Source organism: Tamandua tetradactyla, chromosome 8, assembly GCF_023851605.1.
Source record: "Tamandua tetradactyla isolate mTamTet1 chromosome 8, mTamTet1.pri, whole genome shotgun sequence".
In the NCBI taxonomy this organism is placed as follows: domain Eukaryota; kingdom Metazoa; phylum Chordata; class Mammalia; order Pilosa; family Myrmecophagidae; genus Tamandua; species Tamandua tetradactyla.
The window spans coordinates 75,866,991-75,887,477 of record NC_135334.1 but is presented as its reverse complement, the minus strand read 5'-3'; the positions used below and the strand labels follow the sequence as shown (position 1 = coordinate 75,887,477).

Below are 20,487 nucleotides of genomic sequence, written 5' to 3'. Positions count from 1 at the left end.
CTGGATTGACCAGGTGGACCCTAAATCTAATGACAAGTGTCTTAAGAAGAGACACAGTTGAGCGACAAATGGGGAAAAGGAGAGGCCTGTGAAGACAGAGACAGAGATTAGAGTCATGCAGTCATAAACAGAAGAACACATGGAGCCACCAGAAGCTTGAAGAATCAAGAAAATATTCTCTCCTAGAGGCATCGGAGGGAGTATGGCAATTCCAACAAGTTGATTTCATATTTTGGGCTTACAGAAGAGTGAGAAGGTGAGAGAATAAATTTCTGTTGTTTAAAACCTCCAGGATTTTGTTACGGCAATCCTAGGAAACTATAGAACATCAATTCACTTTTGTAAAAAAATGTGGTAAGTTTGAACTGCATCTTGAAAGATGAATAGAGATTCACATTTAAGTCAAAGGAAAAAAAAAAAGGCACATCAGCAAAACCTTCCATGAAAAAAGGGATGAGAAGTGAAAGAATATGTGTTATGTTTGAATAAGAGATCTTATAGAAGGTGAAATAGAAAATGTTTCTTAAAAGGTAGCTTTTAGCAAGTTGCCAAATATGGCCTTGTTTGCATGGTGGAAGTGGGAAAACTTGAGACACTCCTTCCTTACATATGCAAGTAGTAAGAGTCTCCCATTCCAGAGCATCGTTCCTGAAACCTACACCAATTTTCCTGACATAGGACATACCAGGCATCAGCGTACCAGCTCATTAAAAGCTTTTACCAGTAGTGGCTTCCAGGGAAGATGGAAGACTAGGGAACTAAAGTACATATCATTCCAACCAGAATTAATAGAAACCTGCCCAAAACTCTTCCAAAAATTTGAAAGAGGAAGGAATGCCACCTAACTCATTACATGAGCCACCATCCCCTTAATACCAAAGCCAGATTAAAAATATAATAAATAAAAAATTACCGACCAATCTAATAAATATAGAAGCAAAAATCCTCAACAAAATACTTGCAAATAGAATCCAACAAAACATTAAAAGAATTATACACCATGATCAAATGGATTTTATTCCAAATATGCAAGGGTGGATTACACAAGAAAATCACTTAGTGTGATACACCATATAAATAAATCAAAGGCAAAAAAAAGACATGAACATCTCAATTGATACAGCAAAGGCATTTGACCAATTCCAACATACTTTCTTGATAAAAACGCTTCAAATATAGGAATAGAAAGATACTTCTTCAACATAATAAAAGGTATATATGAAAAACCCACAGTTAATATAATTCTACATGGTGAAAAACTGGGAGCTTTCCCTCTAAGATCTAGAAAAGGCAAGGATACCCACTTCATTCAACAATGTGCTCATAGTTCTAGCTAGAACTATTAGGCAAGAAAAGAAATTAAAGGTATCCAAATTGGAAAGGAAGAAGTAAAACTTATACTATTTGCAGATGACATGATCCTATATTTAGAAAGACCCTAAAAATCTACAACAAAGCTACTAGAGCTAATAAACAAGTTCAGCAAAGTAGCAGGATACAAGATCAACATGAAAAAATAAGTAGTGTTTGATACACTAGTAATGAGCACTCAGAGGAGGAAATCAAGAAAAAATTCCATTTATAATAGCAACTAAAACAATCAAATATCTAGAACAAATTCAACAAATGATACAAAGGATATGTATACAGAAAACTACAAACATTCATAAAAGTAATAAAAGAAGTCAAATTAATGGAAGGACATTTCATGTTCATCGATTGGAATATCATTAAGACATCAATTCTACCCAAACTGATTTACAGATTCAATGCAATTCCAATAAAAATTCCAACAGCTTACTTTGCAGAAATTAAAAGAACAGTCAGAAATTATTTGAAGGATAAGGAGCCACGGAGAGTCAAAAACATCTTTCAAAAGAAGTACAAAATTGGGGTACTCAAACTTCCTTATTTTAAAACATATTATAAATTTACAGTGGTCCAAACAACATGATACTGGCATAAAGATAGATATTCTGACCAATGGAACAGAATTCAGATTCATAAACAAACCCTTGCATCTGTGGCCAATTTATGTTTGACCAGGCTACCAAGTCACCCAACTGGGACTGCATACAGTACCTTCAACAATGTTGTTGGAAGAAATAGATATCCATATGCAGAAAGGATGAAAGATGATTGCTACCTCACACTTTCTACAAAAACTAACTCTTAAATGGATCAAAGAACTAAAATAAGAGTAAGGACCATAAAACTCTTAGGAGAAAATATAGGGAAACATCTTCAAGGTCTTGTGGTAGGGAATGGTTTCTTAGAATTTATATCCAAAGCACAAGCAATGAAAGAATAAATAAATAAATTAAATCTCCCCAAAATTAAATATATCTATACTTCAAAGACTTTCTCAAAACGGTAAAAAGACAATGGACACAGTGGGAGAAAATATTTGGAAACCACATATACAATAAGGGTTTAATATCCAGAATATATAAAGAAATCCTACAAATCAACAAGAAAAAGACAAAAAATACAATTTAAAAATGGACAAAAGAGTTGAGTAAATACATTTCCAAAGGAGAAATAAAAATGGCTCAAAATTACATGAAACCATGCTCAACATCACTAGCTATTAGGGAAATATAACCCAAAACCACAATGAGTTATCATTTCACACCTACTAGAATGGCCACTATTAATAAAAACAAACAAACAGAAAGTTCAAATGTTGGAGAGGACGTAGAGAAATAGGAACACTTACTCATTCTTAGTGAGAATTTAGAATGGTACAGATGCTGTGGAAGACAATTTAGTAGGTCCTCAAGAAGCTACGTATAGAATTACTATATGACACAGCCATTCCTCATCTAGATATGAACTCAGAAGAACTGAAAGCAGGGACACTAACACACATTTGCACATCACTGTTCATAGCAGAATCATTCACATAGGTCAAAAGATGAAAACAACAAAGTGTCCATCAATTGATGAATGGATAAATAAAATGTGGTAATGCATACTATTGAATATTATTCAGCTGTAAGAAGAAATGAAGTACTGATACATGTAACAATAAAAGGTGTATATGAAATAAAAGGTATATGAAAAACCCACAGTTAATTTAATACTTCATGGTGAAAAACTGGAAGTTTTCCTTCTAAGATCTGGAAAAGACAAGGATACCCACTGTCATTTTACACTGTGCTAATAGTTGAAGACATTATGTTGAGTAAAATAAGCCAAACACAAAAGGAAAATATTGTATGAGCTCATTAATATGAACAAATTATAATGAACAGCCTAATGGAATTAATATCCACAATAGAGATTACCAGGACTTGAAATGAGCATAGAGAATGCAGAGCTCATACTTAATTTGTGCAGAATTTTAGTAAAATGGGTTGTAAAAGTTTGGAAATAGATAGAGGTGATGATAGCACATTACTGTGAATGCAATTAACAGTAATGAATTGCGTAAGTGATTATAGTTGAAAGGGCAAGTGGAAGTTTGCAATCATGTATGTCACTAGAACTAATCCAGTGGATGAAACATGGGGCTGTATATCACAGTGAACACAGTTAAGTATGATGAATGTGGTTAATAATACAAATATAAGAATGTTCTTCCATGAACTAGAACATATGTATATCACCATGACAAGAATTTAATAATAGGACGGTCTATGGGAAAAAATAAACCTAATGCAAACTATGGACTATCACTAAAGATAACATTTCAATATTGCCTCTTCATTTGTAACAAAGGAACCACACCAGGGCTAAGTGTCAACAAGAGAGGAAAATAAGGGGTATAGGAATTATCTTTTTGGAGCAATAAAAATGTTCTAAAGTGATTGTGGTTATTATCACACAATTTTTTGACTATACTGAAAGCCATTTGGTTGTACACTTTGGATGGATTGCATGGCAGGTGAGTAAATCTTATTTTATTTAAAAACAGCCAAGTCCAGGTTGATACCTTGCTTGCAGCCATCTGAGAGACCCTGAAGCAGAGGACCAGTCACATGGTGCCCTGATTCATGACCCACAGAAATGGTGAAGTAATAAATGCGCCTTCTTTCAAGTTGTGGTGAAAAAGTTTTCACCAGCAACTGCTATCATATAATTTATTCATTCAATTATCTTCTGATTCATTCATGCATTCATTCATTCACATAACAAACGTTTCATGAGTTCTTAAGAAGTGTGAGGAATTCTTGTAGGAGCTGCAGAATAAAACAGTGAAGAACTCACAGAGCAGGGTCTTCTCTCACTAAACTTATACTTACTTGAAAGAATATGGAAAATGAAAAAGAAGACAAAGCCAATATTTAGCCACTCCATGTAAGATTTTGCTGTCACCATCATCATTGTTATGTTGTGGAAGAAGTATAAATGTACTGAAAGTGCACAGAGTGCCAGAATGCCAGTGGAGAGATGTCACAGGAAACACAATCTTAAATAGAATGACTACAGAAGGTATCACTGAGAATGTTCTAATGGACAGTGACCTGAAAGAGGGAAGGGACCAAGTCATGCAAATATCTAAGCAAAGAAGGAAATAAGCAGAGAAAATAGCAAGTACCAAGACTCTAAGAAGGTAAATCCCTGGCACGCTTAGGAAAGAAGAAGGAGGCTACTATTGTTGAAGCAGAATGAGGAAGCAAGAAAGAAGTAGGAGACCAGGCCATGTATGACCTTTAAAACCTCGTAAGGACCATGTTCCTTACTCTGGACAACCACTGGTACACTTTGATGAGAAAATTAAAAGTCTGAGTGCTATTTTAATAGTATCATCCTAAAAATGGAAGATTTGGAGTATGATGAAATTGTTCTGGAATTAAATAGCCATGATGATTACATAATTTTGTTATGTACTGAAAACCAACAAATTATATACTTTAAAAATGTATTATATCTCAAGACAGCTTTCATAATAAAGTAAAATAGTAAGATGAAAATATTCAACATCTAGGTGTTTGTAGGAGGGTAAATGACACAAGAAATCACCCCAGTAAGAATATTTAAGTGATACAGCATATGAAAGAAAGATAATAACAGTGCATGTGCCTGAACAATCAGAAGAATAAATTTGCATTTAAATGATAAAAGTTTGGCTGTTGGAGAAAGAAAATGGAGGTAATAACAGGAGTTTTGTTTCTGACATATCACGTTTGATATCCTATTAGACATACAAAGTATACAGAAAATCAGAAGGTTAAGCCTGAGGAACACATGAGAGTCTGGAGTTAAATTGGGAAGTCGTAACATACTGATGTGTCTCAAGCTATAAGAACACATGAGATCAGCAAGTGATTGTAAATAAGTGTACAAGTTCAAGAGCTGAGCCCTGAGGACTTCCAGAGTTAAAAGAAGTCAGGAGATGAGGAAAACCCATCAAAGGGGTCGGAGGGGCAACCAGTAGATTATAGGAGCTCAGGAAGTGTGTGAGTAAACATTTTCAAAGGAGAGAGACTGACTGAATATATCAAAATGTTGCTATTATATTGAATATGTTGAGTATGAATTTTTATTATTAACAATTTAAAGAAATTTAGGACCTTGACAAGTACAGTTTCAGTGAGATTTGCAAGGTGAAAGCCAAAATAGACAGGAACCTAGAGAAAAAATAAGGTGAAAGATTAAAGCCTATGAGTGAACAAACCATTCCAGGTGCTTTGCTCTTACACGAAATTAAGAGAAATGAAGCAGTACCTCAAGGGCTATCTTTTAATTTTGCTTTTGTTTTGCTATGAAACAGATGGGAATGATCCTGTAAAAAGCAAAAAGTTAAAGATATAGAGATCATATGGGAGAATGGATGGAAAACTGTCATAAACTTGATGGAATGGGTAGAGCAAGTACAGCCCTTCAAAGCATAAAACACACCAGGAAAGAATAACAGTTCAGCATTTATCCAGGAAACACCAGTCTCCATTTCTTCTCATTCCAACCCTCAGTCTAGGGAAAAGGTTAGGCTTAGATAAGTACAATTCTTGTTCCCAAGTCTATGAAGTGAGAGCAAATTAAGCCCCCAAAGATATCTAACCTTTGCCATTTCTTGAAGTTAAAGTCAACCCACGCATAGATAGAATTACTAAGAAAACAATGTCATCTTCAAACTTTGACGTTATTTCTGCTTTGTGCACAACGCATGAACCATCTGGTCCCGAATCTGTTTGGTCTTGATCCCATAAATGATGGGGTTTAACATAGGTGGAGCCAGATTGCAGACATCGGCTAGCAGCACATGGATATGGGGTGAGATGTGGTGTCCAAACCGCTGAGTAAGAGTTGTAAAGATTGCAGGCCCATAAAAGAGGATGATGACACAGACATGAGAGCCACAAGTATTGAAAGCTTTGTGGCGGGCATCATGGGAAGGGATTCGAAAGACAGCACGGAGGATCAGTACATAAGAAATAAAAATTAGCACAATATCTAAGGCCACTGTTGACATCAGAACAAAAAACCCATACCAGATGTTTACTTGGATATCATCACAGGAAACACGGGCCAAAACAATGTGTTTGCAACCAGTGTTCATGAGGACATTACTTTTGCAGAAAGTTAATCTTTTCAAAAGAAATATTATGGGGAAAATTGTACCAAAACTTCTCAGAAAGATCGTGGCTCCAATTTTCCCAATTAGCGTGTTTGAAAGAATTGTGGTGTATCTCAATGGATAGCATATGGCAATGTAGCGGTCAAACGCCATCACCAGCAAGATCCCTGACTCAGAGATGAAGGTGGAATAGACGCAGAAGAACTGAGTGATGCAGCGATCCAGGGAGATCTCCCCAGCATGGAACCAGAAGATGGCCAGGGCCTGAGGCACCGTGGACGTTGAGAGAACAACGTCTGCTCCGGCCAGCATGCAGAGGAAGAGGAACATGGGTTCATGGAGACTGCGCTTTGTGAGGATAATGGAGATAAGCAGGCTGTTCCCAAGCAGGGCGATGACATAGGAAATGAAGTAGGGCACGGAAATCCACAAGTGCTGGTCCTCTAGGCCAGGGATGCCCAGCAAGTAGAAGACTGTGTGGCTGACCCCAGTGTTGTTTAAGGTTGTCATGCCTCGAGTGAATGACCTGGAATCTCACTTGATTCACAGAGATGGAGGAAAATTAGGACTGCACTCAAAGGTTTCCTTTGCTGTCACCAGGAACTTTTGATACTTACTGAACTCATTCCGTTCTGAAGATGCCAGGAACTTCAATACATAAAAATGTTTAAGATATGGTTTGTTTTCAGAATGAAATCTTAGTCTACTGGACAAAATAGGTAATTATACAACTAACTACATAAAATGATTAAGTTAACATAGTGAAACTAGACTATTTTAATACAGACACACAATAGAGGTTTAATTTACCGTTTCTATTATTGTATGGTTTTTAAGAACAATGTAGTATTTGAATTTAGCCTTGGAAATAGAGTAAGATGTCATTGGGCTAAGGGAATTCCAACTAGAAAATAGAGTGAACTCATTTAGGAATTTAAGGAGAAATGTTTAATATATATGTGCAAAATACATTTAAAATAGCTTTCAGTTCTGGGAAGTTGTGGCACTGCAAATTTGGAACAACTTGAGAAAAGATGGCAACAAAAGTAGATTGTGCATACAAATTAAAGAGTGTAAATTTCATCCAGTGAATATAAAGGGTCAGTCGTGGTAAGTACTGGACATGAAAGTATTTTGGATATATTAATCTGGCATCTGAGAAGATGGACAGAATGAGAAAGCATGGCAAGTAGTGAAATCTCATGCAACAGTTGAGTGTTTACCTTACAAAGATAAATTAATATATTACTGGATTACTATCACAGGGATACTAGGATTACGAGTGGTCCCTTCTTAAAGTATCTTCTCAATCTTAGGCATTGATGTAAAAGTGTAATTTATGGGATGACATTAATTTCTTCTAACAACTCATAATCACCTATTTTTAGAATAGGAATTTGAGACTCAATAATCTTTTCACATCTCAAGAACAGACATGGGATTTGAAACTTCTCTAAATTGACCATACATAATTTCCTAATTTTTTGAACAACTGTAATTGACAAGCCTTCTGACTGGAGACAGGAGGAGCAAGTTAGAGTAAACAACAAAGAAAGCCCCAAGACAGGAAGCCTCCCCTATCCCTTTACCACAGAATAAAAGCAAGAATAATACTACAAACATTTTGTCATTATTTATGATTAAACCCCACCAGTTTGGGTATTTAGATTCATGTCAATGTCTCTTTAAGCAACAATGGTAAAATTTTAATAAAGAACTAAAGCACTTGTAAAACTGCCCCCATATTCATGCCAACTGAGGGCTGACAGCGTGGGAAAGGGCTCTGTTGCCTGAAATACTACAGAATGAAGGGCCAGGTGCTAACATGAAAGAGGGCAGGTGCGCCCAGCACTAATGACTGGGACAGATGGCAGAGGAAGAAGATAAACTAGATTCGAGAAGAGGCCCAGTTGCTTTAGTGGGCGGAGGTAAGGCTAATTTTTCCCCTGAAGAGACAAGAAACAATTTATAAAAGGAAACATTTTTCACACTCAGGGTCAACCTCTAGATCTTATTCTCCACACCAGGGTGCTGAACTTGGCATCTATTCTCAGATGTGCTTGGTGCAGAACCCAGGTAGTGAGTTCAGAGATCCAAAAGTGAAGCACAGGTGAACTATTATCCATAAATTTCCGTTACTTCTGTGCCAGACTCAGTACCAAGCATATAGTAAACTCACATAATCCCTTTTCGTCCTCCCCCAGGTTCTATTCTTCTAACCTCTAAATTTAGCCTCTAGAGTAATAATCCCTTTCCTATTTTCATTTCCATATTTCTAAGTAATGGCTAAAACTGAGCTGAAAACACAAACACACAGCAGGCAGGCCAGGGGAGGCTTTGGGGATGTGGCGACATGAATAGCAATTACTACTGCTAGGTCAGTCTCAGTCTGTGACCACACAACCACTATGAGAATGTATAGTTCCTTGAGGAAAGCCATTCTCCTGAAGAAGATGGAAAAAATCTAAATAAATGCAATAGTGTCATGGGACACTACCTTTCTGCACAATTCTGAGAATTAATAACAATGTAATAACAGGAAAAGCAGATGATCAAGCAAAATCGGGCAACTAAAAGCAGAGCTAAGAAAGACATTGGATACTTTCAAAGTGGCAAAGAGGGTTTTTCTTGGGGAAGGAAAATAATAGATGCTAAGGATTTTGATAATTGGGGGCTGCTCTACACGTGAAGTCGCATGAACTAGAGTGGCTGCTCGTGCAGCTCAAGATCATCCTAAAAATTTTCTCAATTTCTTCATGAAGATTTCCTCAGCCTTGATCTAGGTTGCTTCAGCCCCTTCGAGAACCTGCCCCTTTGCCGCTGATGGGCTGCTGAGCTAATTATCCCAACTCAGGACACTCCTCACCACCTGCCCAGGACATCAACAATGCACATTCATCCTCCACCTAGTTTCTCCTTTCCTTCTGCACTCACACAGAATTCATTCATCAGACACTTATCTCAGGCACTCGAGCTTATCTGATTTTCCAGCAACACTTCCTCTACTGATTTTGAACTTTTAAGGTATGAATACAATCTTTTCATTATTTGCGCATTCCCCCATCTGTCACACTGAAGCCCAATGTAATTCCTCCAAATAGATAATGAAAAAAAATTAATAACATCTATTACATGGAAGGGATGAAGGGTCAAACTAGCAGAGCCACAAGTATCTCCTAACTACCTCCCTTAAGCCCCTTATAAGCCCATAACCTTAGTCTTTCACCTAAAATTTCATCGTACATCAAAAAAGCCTCAATCACCTGTCTCAAAACAAGTCCTCAAGAGCTAGTGTGGGATGAGTCACAGGAGAACTGTGAGTGACAGGCAGCAGGCAGCAGAGGTTTTATGCATTTGCCTGAAGACCACAGAGTGAGCTAGTGCCCAAGGGATCCCAGACTTAAAGCCCTTGGGCCAACTCATTATGGCTCTTCAGTGCTACCCATCCCACTCCCTGGTCCCCAACTTCATTCCTGGATTACAAGTACACATGTATTATTTGCAATAAATAAAATGTTAGCATTGCTACACAACATACAGTAATTCCATTTTAATGAGAATTAGAAAATGTCATTTCTATTTTTACCACTGCATATATTTGAAATCAATATTTGAATTCAAATATTATTTTAATAAATAATTTTCTAAAACAGATTTATATTTGAAGAAAAATCACATAGTACAGAGTTCCCAGGGACACCACCCATCGCTTTCCCCTATAATATCCTATATTAATTTGGTGTATTTTCTATAATTAATGAATGAACATTGATAGGTTCTGTATTAGCCAGGGTTCTTTCAAGAAACAGAATCAGCAGGAGATATCAGTAAATGTAAAATTTATAAAAGTGTCTCATGTAACTGTGGGGATGTAGGGCAGCCCACAAGCTGCCAGCTACAGTGAAGGTCCTCAATGGACTCTCAGGAGAGACTGACTGGTCAACCATGGGGTTGTAAGAGTCCAAGATCTGTAGGGCAGGCCACAAGTTGGCAGCTCCAATGAAGGTCCTCAATGATTCTCAGGAAAGCTGCTGGCTGAAGCAGGAAGAGTGATTGTCTCTTCTGAATCCTCCTTAAATGCCTTCTGATGATTAGATTCTGTGTCAGTCCTTGCAGAAGACACTCCCCTTAGCTGATTACAAATGCAACCAGCTGTGGATTCACCAACTTGGTCGTGATTTAAGTCCATGAAATGTCCTCATAGCAACAGACAGGCCAGCGCTTGCCTGACAAGACAACCAGGCACCACCACCTGGCCAAGTTGATACATGAACCTGACCATGACAGGTTCTTATTAACCGAAGTCCATACTGTTTGCGATGTTAGGTAGAATTTCTTGGGTGATGAGGCACAAACACCACTAGCCAACTGGGAATGCATGAAAGGATAGCTTTGTTGGAAAAGCTTAGGGAGGAGAACAAGGGCAGTAGAGGAAAGCAGGGCTCACATAACCTAGGCTCCTGGAAGGTGCAAAGAGGATGTGAGAACACACATGTGGATCCCAAGCTTTTATCTTTATTGTGACCAGTACGGGTTGGACTTTCCAGCAGATAATGGGGATTGGAAGTTTCAAACTATACAAAGAGAAAAGCAGAAGGGACAAGGGTAGTTCTTATCATCCCAGCCATATGGAAATACAGGCCTTCCTAGTAAAAGTATGTGGCACAAAAAGGCAAAGGGCCCTGCAGAGAAGCAGCAGCAAGGACCATTTCAAGAAAAAGCTGCAGGGGCCATTCAGAGAAGCTAAGGGTAGCTCTTATCACCCAAACCATCCAGGCCCTGTTAGCTGTGGTTATATACAGGGTAGGTCTAGCTGGGGTGGTGGCTCAAAATGGAAATTTAGAACTAAGCCAGGCAGGATGACAAAGCACCTGACAAAGCAGATATAATTTCTTTTATGAAATTTCACGTATCTTATCCAGATATCTTTTTTTTTTTTTAACCTAATGTCCTTTTTCTGCTCCAGGCTTCCATTTAAGGTAGCACAATATAGTAACTTGTCACCTCTTCTTCAGCTCTTCTTGATGTGACCATTTTTTAGCCTTTCCCTGCCTTTTAACTTTGATGGTTTGGGGAATGCACCAAGTAGAGAATAAAGTCATTTTGGAGTTTAAGATGTCACGTTGCTGATTACTTCCGCAGTCGGCTGGGAGGCGTACCTGCTGCAATGAATGACATTTGACTTAATTGGCTGGTGCTTAAATGAGAGAGCTCAACGTAGCACAGCCCAAGCAGCTTGGTATACCTCATTTCAACACTTGCAGCTCAGCCCAGGCCTTTGGAGGTCCAGGAAGAAATCACCCCGGGGAAAGTTGTTGGAACCCAGAAGCCTGGAGAGAAGGCCAGTAGAGACCACCATGTGCCTTCCCACCTAAGAAAGAACCTCCGTTGAAAGTTAGTTGCCTTTCCTCTGAAGAACTAACGAAATAAATCCCTTTTTCTTAACAGCCAATCCATCTCTAGTGTGTTGCATTCTGGCAGCTAGCAAACTTGAACACCTCAATTTGGATTATTTCGATGTTGTTCTCACCACAAGTCTGGTGTAATCGGTTTTGGGGAAGGAAGTCTACAGAGGTCAAGTGCCATTTTTTCCCATTGACAAAGGCACATCCTGTCAACATGACTCTCACTGTGGATGTTACCTGTAGTCACAAGGCCAAGAACCCATCACCCTTCTGCACTGTAAAGTTACTCCTGTCTCCCCTTTCCAGAGTGTCCCATTCAGAAAGAAGTTGCTACGCGTAGCTCCACTGAAGGAGTGGGGAGTTCATCTCCATCTCCTGGAGGATGGAGTACCTACATAAGTTACTTAGAATTCTTCTGCATGAAATACTTGTCCCTAAAACCACATCTATTTATTTTTCAGTAACTGTGTTCATATCAGTATGAAATTATGGATATTTATTTTATAGTTTGGCTTAAAATTCAATACTAATCTATTTTGTCGGTCAAATTCGTTCCACCTTTGATCCTTGGTACCACTTTCAGTTGTCTTTTATGTCCCTTTGACATAACCCCATCATTGTGGGTGGTTTTGTTCTTTGAGCACACCCTTATTTTCTGACACTTCAAAATGCATCATGCTCACATTTTGTATTTCCTGCCCCAGTTCTAGAAGCAGAGGTTTTGTTCTTTGAGCACACCCTTATTTTCTGACACTTCAAAATGCATCATGCTCACATTTTGTATTTCCTGCCCCAGTTCTAGAAGCAGAGACTTCTCCAGTGAGCCCTACCCTTTCACTGGAGAATAGTACTGGCAATCAAAATCTGGACAGAAGGCATGCTTGTTGCTCCTAAGTTATTATTGCTTGCTCTACCCTCTCAACTGACACAGCAAGGAAATATATGAGTGTATGTTAATCCATATATATGTGCCTGTATATGCAATTGTCTGTATTTCATTAGGCCAAATATAAGGTAATACTGATTAACGATGATGTTTCCATCTCTAATTCATTGCCACATGGATCGTTTGAGCCTATTCCCCTTGTTAGTGGCAAAAAAAACAAGTTCTCTGGCCTGACATAGCATCACATCACACACACAGAAATCAGTATACTCATGTATGTTGAATACAGGTTAAAATAGCAGAGCATTATATAGAGAGGTGTAGTCTTCTGAAAACTGTAGACTGGATCCCCTGGGCTATTCTGGGGAGAAAATAACTACTTTTGTTCTACCGCTTTGCTTAAAAAATGTCCAATTTTGAGCAAGCATAGCATGGCTAGGTTTTCTTGTTTTGTTGGCTGAGGCTTTTAACTAGTAGTCCTTGAAAGATGCTGTTGAACTCAACATAGAATGAGACATTAAAAATATCTTTTTAGTCTGGATTTTTTCTGCCCTGCCTAGATTTTAAAAGTGTAAGCATGGATTGCCAATTCCACTTCTATAAACAAAACTTTTCATACATAATACATATAATAACTTATTCTTACTGTATTAGTCCAGGTTCAGAAACTTGTGGTAGGCCAGTTCCACACAGTGACATTTCACCTGTAAACTGTATCACTTTTACTGATATTGCAGCTATCAAATGTATAATACGCTTACACATGAGCCCGGCCTTTTTACCATTTTATTTTTGTTGAGACTCCTGCCTGCTTGGCAAATGCAAGGATGCTTCTGGGCCATGTACAATTGAAAACAGAGGCATCCTTGAGTTTTAAAGCATTTGAACAAACTGGATAATGCAACATACCATATATTGAAGTGAAGGAAAGAAGTATGTGTACTTCTGTTTTTTTTAAGTAATTGCTTTCAAAATGTTAAAAAAAATTCAGGTTGATTAAAGGGGGAAAAAGCTTCAAATTGTTGTATAGGTTTTAAAGTTCTGCTGTGTGTTTAATTCCCTTGTGTAACCACTTGTCACCGTAGGGCCAGATTCCTGTTTTTAATGTCCATTTTACTTGCCTGGAATTTTAAAGCCCTTCTGGCTCACGACTCATAAGAAATTTTCTGGGGTCTGTGTCATACAGAAGTTGAGTGAGTATATTTTTTAAAAGGGAATGAACAAAACAGCTTCCATCTGAATTGGGCTTTTAAAATTAGAAGCAACACTTACTTTAAAAAAAAAAAATCTTTAAAGAGTTGTGACTTTCTAAATTCCTTCCAGAACCCTCAGGCCTCCATGTTCAGTTAAGGCAAAAAAGGAATGCATCCTTCCTGATTGTCCAAAGGTTTTTGAGAGTCTTACTTCTAAATAGAACAATTCAACATTTCATTTTGAATTTTTCACTGTAATTTTCTTGAATATATAGCTAGAGGTATATAGTAAGGAATGCCTTCTTAACCTGCTGGGAACCCTACTGGTCCATCATATTAACTATCAGTATTTTGGGGACATTGGGTTAATGGGCTTAATTGCCTCGGTAAAAGCAAGACTTTGGGACAGCTCTCCTTTTCTGCTGTGTTGTAACACTTGACTCTACTTGTTGCGCTCTTTTTCCTTAGTTCCTGACACAATTCCTTATAGAGCACTTATTTAAAAAAAAAATCTTAGGAGAAAAAAGGCTAAAAAAGAAAACCTTATAATATTATAAATCGACACAGAAAAATAATTTGACCCATTCCAATACCCATTCATAATAAAAACAACAAACTAGGAATAAAGGCAAATTTCCTCAACTTGAAAAAAGAGCTTTTACAAAAGGTAACTGTTGCTAATATCATAATCAACTGTGAAATACCTATGCATTTCCCCCAAGTTCTAGACGGCACAAGGAGGCCCACTCTCACCACTCTTTTTCAATATATTACCGAAAGTTCTAGCCAGCACAATAAGGTAAGAGAAAGAAATAAAAGGTATACAGATAAAAGAGAGAGAAATAAAATTATTCTGATTTGCAGATGGCATTACTGTCTATGTGGAAACTGCCAAGGAATTAACCAAAACAAAAACAAGGCAAACCCCTGGAATTAATAAGCATCTTCAGCAAAGTCTCAGGACACAAAATCAACACACAAAAGATCAACCACAGTTCTATATACTAACGACAAACGTGGGAATAGGACTTTAAAACCCTGTCCCATTTATAATCAGTGCAAAGAAAATAAACTAGTTAGGTATAAATCTATCAAAATACGCAGTGAACCTGTATTTTTTTCTACAATTTATATGGAAAAGTAAAATACCTAAAATATATAAAACAATTTTGAGAAAGAAATGATGTAGGAGGAGTCACTCTACCAGATAACAAGGCTTCCTATATAGCTACAATAATCAAGGCAGTATGGTGTTGGCAGCAGATAAATGGAACAAAAGAGAGAACCCAGAAATACACCCCCACATAGCTGCCCAACTAAGTTTTGACAAATGCAGAAAAGCCATTCCATGGAAGAAGGATAGCCTTTACAACAAATGATGCTGAAACAACTGGAGCACTGTAGGCCAAAAAATTAAAATTAAAAAAAAAATCGAAACCCAATCTAACCTCATACCTTATTAGAAAAATTAACTCAAAATGGATCACATACATGAATGTAAAATGTAGAAATATAAAACTTTTAGGAAAAAAACAAACAGCAGAAACTCCTGAGGACCTAGAAGCCAAGAAAAGAATTTTCAGACTTGACAATAAAAGTATGATCTATGAAAAGAAAATTGATGAATTGGACCTCATGAAAACTAAAAAGTTTATCTCTAACAAAGACCCCCTGAAGAAGATGAAATGACAAACTACACACTGCAATATTTTATCTGCAAAGCTCATATTTAACCAAGGACTTGGATCTGGAATACATAAAGAACTCTCAAAACACAACAGTTTAAAAAATTCTATTTGAAAATGGGCAAAAAATGATGAACAGAGATTTCACTAAAGAGAACATACACATGGCAAACATATACATGCAAGATCTTCAATATCATTAACTATTAAAAAACACAAAATAAGTCGCAATGAAAATCCACTTTACAACTGTCAGAAAGGCTGAAAGAGAAAATAGTAGTAATACCACATGTTGGTGAGGCTGCAGAGAAACTGGATAACTCCTGCATTGCCTGAAGATATATGCAATGGTATAATCAATGAGGATAACAGGCACTTTTTTGTAAAATAAATTTTTCATATGACCAAAATTGCACTCTTCAACATTTACCCTAGAAAATCAAGAACTATTCTTTATACCAACACCTGTGTATTAATGTTCAAAACAGCTTAATTTATAATAGCAAAAATCTGGAAACAGTATACATGTCAATTTAAATGTGAATGTTTAAAGAAACCGTGGTTCAATCTTACCATGCAAATATTACCCAGAAATGAATTATTGATGCATGCAACAACTTGGAAGGATCTCAAGGGAATATGCTGAGTAAAATAAAGCTAGTCTCTAAAGGTTGCATACCGTATGATTTCATTTATATAACATTCATGAAATAAACTTGTAAAGATGAAAAATTGATTAGTCATTGCCAGAGTAGAGATAGGGGAGAGGGAGGTGGATATGGCCATGAAAAGATGCAGCACTAGGGAACATTGTGGTGATGGAACAGTTCTGTAACTTGAAGTGGTGGTGGTTACACCAATCTATGCTTGTGATAAAACTCCATAGAACTACAGATACGCACACCCAAATGAGTGTATATAAAACTGTTGATATCTAAGTGTGATATATGGATCACACCAACGTCAATTTTCTAGCCTTGATACTGTACTGTAATTATACACAATGTTAATGTTTTAGTCTGCCAGGCTTCTATGGCAAACAACACACAGTGGGTTGGCTTAAACAATGGGGTTTATTGGCTCATGATTTTAAGGCTAGGAGAAGTCCAAACTAGGGGTCAGCAAGGCAAAGCTTTCTCCCTAAGGTCTGTAATATTCTGATGCCAGCTGCCTATGATCCTTGGAGTTTCTTGGCTTGTATCTCTGTCTCATGTCATATAGCATTGACCTCTCATTCTCTTCCAGGTTCCCTAGACTTCTGGCTTTTGGCTCCTCCCCATGCTTTTCTGTATGTCTTAATTCTTTTTTTCTTTTTTTTTTTTTAAATGAGATTAAGGCCTGACCTCATTCAATTGGTACACATCTTAAAATAACATCTCCAGGAAACCTTATTTATAATGGTCTTGCATCAACAGGAATGCAGATCAAGAAAGCTCAAAACTGGGGAACATAATTGACCTACTGTTCTCGTTTGTTAGCTGCTGGAATGTAATATACCAAAAACAGAATGGCTTTCAAAAAAAGGGAATTTATTAAGTTACAAGTTTACAGTTCTCAGGCTGTGAAACTGCCCAAATTAAAGCATCTATAGAAATGTCCAATTTAAGGCATCCAGGGAAAGATACCTTGGTTCAAGAAGGTCTATGACATTGAGCGTTTCTCTCTAACTAGAAGGGCACATGGCTAACTTGGCGACATCTGCTAGCTTTCTCTCCAGGCCTCTTGCTTCATGAAGCACCCCAGGAGGCATTTTCCTTCTTCATCTCCTAAACTCACTGGCTGGTGGACTCTCTGCTTCATGGTTCTGCAGCATTCTGAAGCTTTCTCCAAAATGCTTCTTCTATTAAAGGATTTGGGTAAACTAATCAAGACCCATGTAGAATGGGCAGAGACACATCTCCATCTAATCAAGTTTAATACCCACAATTGATTGAGTCACATCTCCTCAGAGATAACTAACCAAGTTTCCAAACAATAGTACTGAATAAGAATTAGATGAAACCGTTGCTCCCATAAGGCTGATTAGGATTAAAACATGGCTTTTCTAGGACACATAAATCCTTTCAAACTGGCACACCTACCATGGCTACCATTGGGGAAAATAGGGCGAAAAATACACAGGATCATCTTGCACAAATTTTTCTACTTCCTGTGTATCTATAATTATCCCATAATAAAATGTTAAATAAATAAACAATGAAGATGAGATAGACATTTTTAAACAAAAAAAAGGAAGAATAAGAAGAACCATAATTATATCAAGCATATGGAATACTTACTTTATACTAGACATTATTCTAAGCCCTTTATGTGCGTTAACCCACTTGAGCCCCACAAGAACTCTATAAAGTTGAAACAATAATCTGCATTTGAGAGATTTAAAAAAATTAAAATAGAGAAATGAATATGAATAATACTCAAATTATAACATCAGAAAAATTTTCTAGGATTAAATAAATGAAAGAAATGTAAAACAAAAACATAAATACAGTTATTAATATTGAAGTTAGTTTACAAAAATTAAAGATTAAAGGGTAAGCATACAGGACAGATACTTCAATATGAGAGACAAAATATACATTATCATTGATAAATTAAAAATAATAATATATAACATCCTAGATTTTTAATAGTTTAATGGACAAAGGCTGGTCTTCTAAGGAGTATAATGCAAAAGAGCAGAGATTTACCTTACCAGAGTTTCCATTTCTTTGTCTCCTACGCATAGCTTATGGATCTGCAACTTGATAATCACTTGGCAAATGGTAGTTATCTTTACTTTGTAAGATAAAATATGACTATCAATAAATGGTCAGCCTCAATAGCAATCAAAAGATACAAATAAAAATTACAATACTTTATTATTTTGGCCTATCAAATGTCAAACGTTTTAAAAGATGAAAATATTCAATTCCATTGTTGGTGCAGTGAGATATATTTTCTTATAAAATGCTAAAATGAGAGTAAATCCTGCATGATTTCTGGGTGCAGATTTATAGGAATCATCAAAAACCCTAACTGCCACTCCGGAAAACCATCCTTAAAATGAAAGCGGAATCATCACAATAAGCGTTATATGCAAAGGTGCTCATAGCAGCCTGGTTTATGATTTTTGCACTAGGCATTCTAATTTGCTAGCTGCTGGAATGCAATCTACCAGAAACAGAATGGCTTTTAAAAAGGGGAATTTATTAAGTTGCTAGGTTATAGTTCTAAGGCCGAGAAAATGTCCCAATTAAAGCAAGTCTATAAAAATGTCCAAATTAAGTCACCAAAAAAAGAGGTTACCTTCACTCAAGAAAGGACAATGAAATTCAGCGTTTCATTGTGAGCTGGAAAGGCATGTGCGAACACAACGATGTCAGCTCCCCAGAGGTATTTTCCTTCTTCCTATCCAAAGGTCTCTGGCTATGTGAGCTCTTGCTCTCATGGCTCTGTTGCTCTCTCCAAAATGTTTCCTCTTTTAAAGGACTCCAGTAAACTAATGAAGACCACCCGGAATGGGTGGGGTCACATCTCCCTCTAATCAAACAGTTGGGCATATCATATCCACGTGGAGATAATCTAATCAAATTCCTACCTAGCAGTATTGAATGAGGATTAGAGGACATGGCTTTTCTGGGGTACACCACAGATTCAAGCCGGCACATTAGGAAAAACCTAAATACCCAATAATATTGAAAATATTTTTATGTAACATTATGCAATGACTAGAAATTAAATTTATGACCAGGCACTTGAATTCATGGGGATATGTTTATAATATGTAGTGAAAATAGATTAAGATTTTATTTTTAGTTTGATCCCTATTATTTAAACATACACACATAGAACAATCATTATAAGGACTTACACCAAAAAAGGTTATCAGTGGTTTTCTCCTGACTAGAATTCTTCCTTATATTTGGTTGTTTTCCAACTATTTTACATTCCACATTTTACATTAAAACATAACAGAAAATAACACATCTTCTGAGCAGTGCGATTAAGAAACAAGTAAAATTCCATCTTAAACTTGTAAATTATTAATCAAATGCCATAAAAGAAGAACTTAAAAGATGAGACTTGATTGAACAACTCATGGTAAAACCCTGCAATAAAATAATATAAGAATTTATAATATAGGAATTTATATATATTTATTATGTAAGTTGGAAATGAACAAAGTCAGCAATATGCTGCTAGATAAAGAAAGTAGGTTTAGAACCTTAAATATATAATATGATTAATTCTCTCTTTCATCTCTCTGTCTCTGTCTCTCTCTCTTTCTCTCTCTCTCAACATATATTATATGATCATAATTTCCAGATAGATGTAGGATATAGTAGCTATAGAGATACAGATGCTGATATAGGTAATCAGTAGGTAGACATCAAAATGTAGTTCCAATACCAAAATTTTAACAATAAATGGCTTGAGGACTACCAGTTTATTAGTGATTTCTATTTTTTTGTTGTTGTTTTTAATTTTTATGTTTTCTATAACAAGCATAGTTTTTTAATAAAATAAGTAGTTTAAAAAGAAAAATGGAAATCATATTTCTCATGGAGAACATATTAACTTAAAAAATACCTTATGTAAGGAGTTGGCAAGAGAAAGCATCACAGTGGAGTCAATTTGAGAATCAGGTGTGTATAAAGAATAAGTTCTCCAAGAGTCAAGGGATGTGTTATTTCAAAAAAAAATAGACACACATGAAAGACTGTGGCATGACCTGGGTGAGGTAAAGATTGAGCAGCCTGGCATGTCTGAAGCTTGTACTCGTAAGATGATATGAGAATTGCTGCTATAAAGG

General features: G+C 36.7%; 1 protein-coding gene across 1 annotated transcript; it reads right to left on the bottom strand.

Annotated features, from left to right (window-relative positions):
- Positions 1-6,088: 6,088 nt before the first annotated feature.
- LOC143643500 (olfactory receptor 52B4-like) lies at positions 6,089-7,033 on the bottom strand. The gene has a single exon (XM_077112122.1). It carries the CDS (start codon positions 7,031-7,033, stop codon positions 6,089-6,091), a length of 945 nt encoding a protein of 314 aa, XP_076968237.1.
- Between the last annotated feature and the right edge of the window lie 13,454 nt (positions 7,034-20,487).

What these genes read in the sequence shown, in the direction of transcription:
- LOC143643500 (XM_077112122.1), bottom strand. Translation starts at nt 7,033, where the DNA reads ATGACAACCTTAAACAACACTGGGGTCAGCCACACAGTCTTCTACTTG.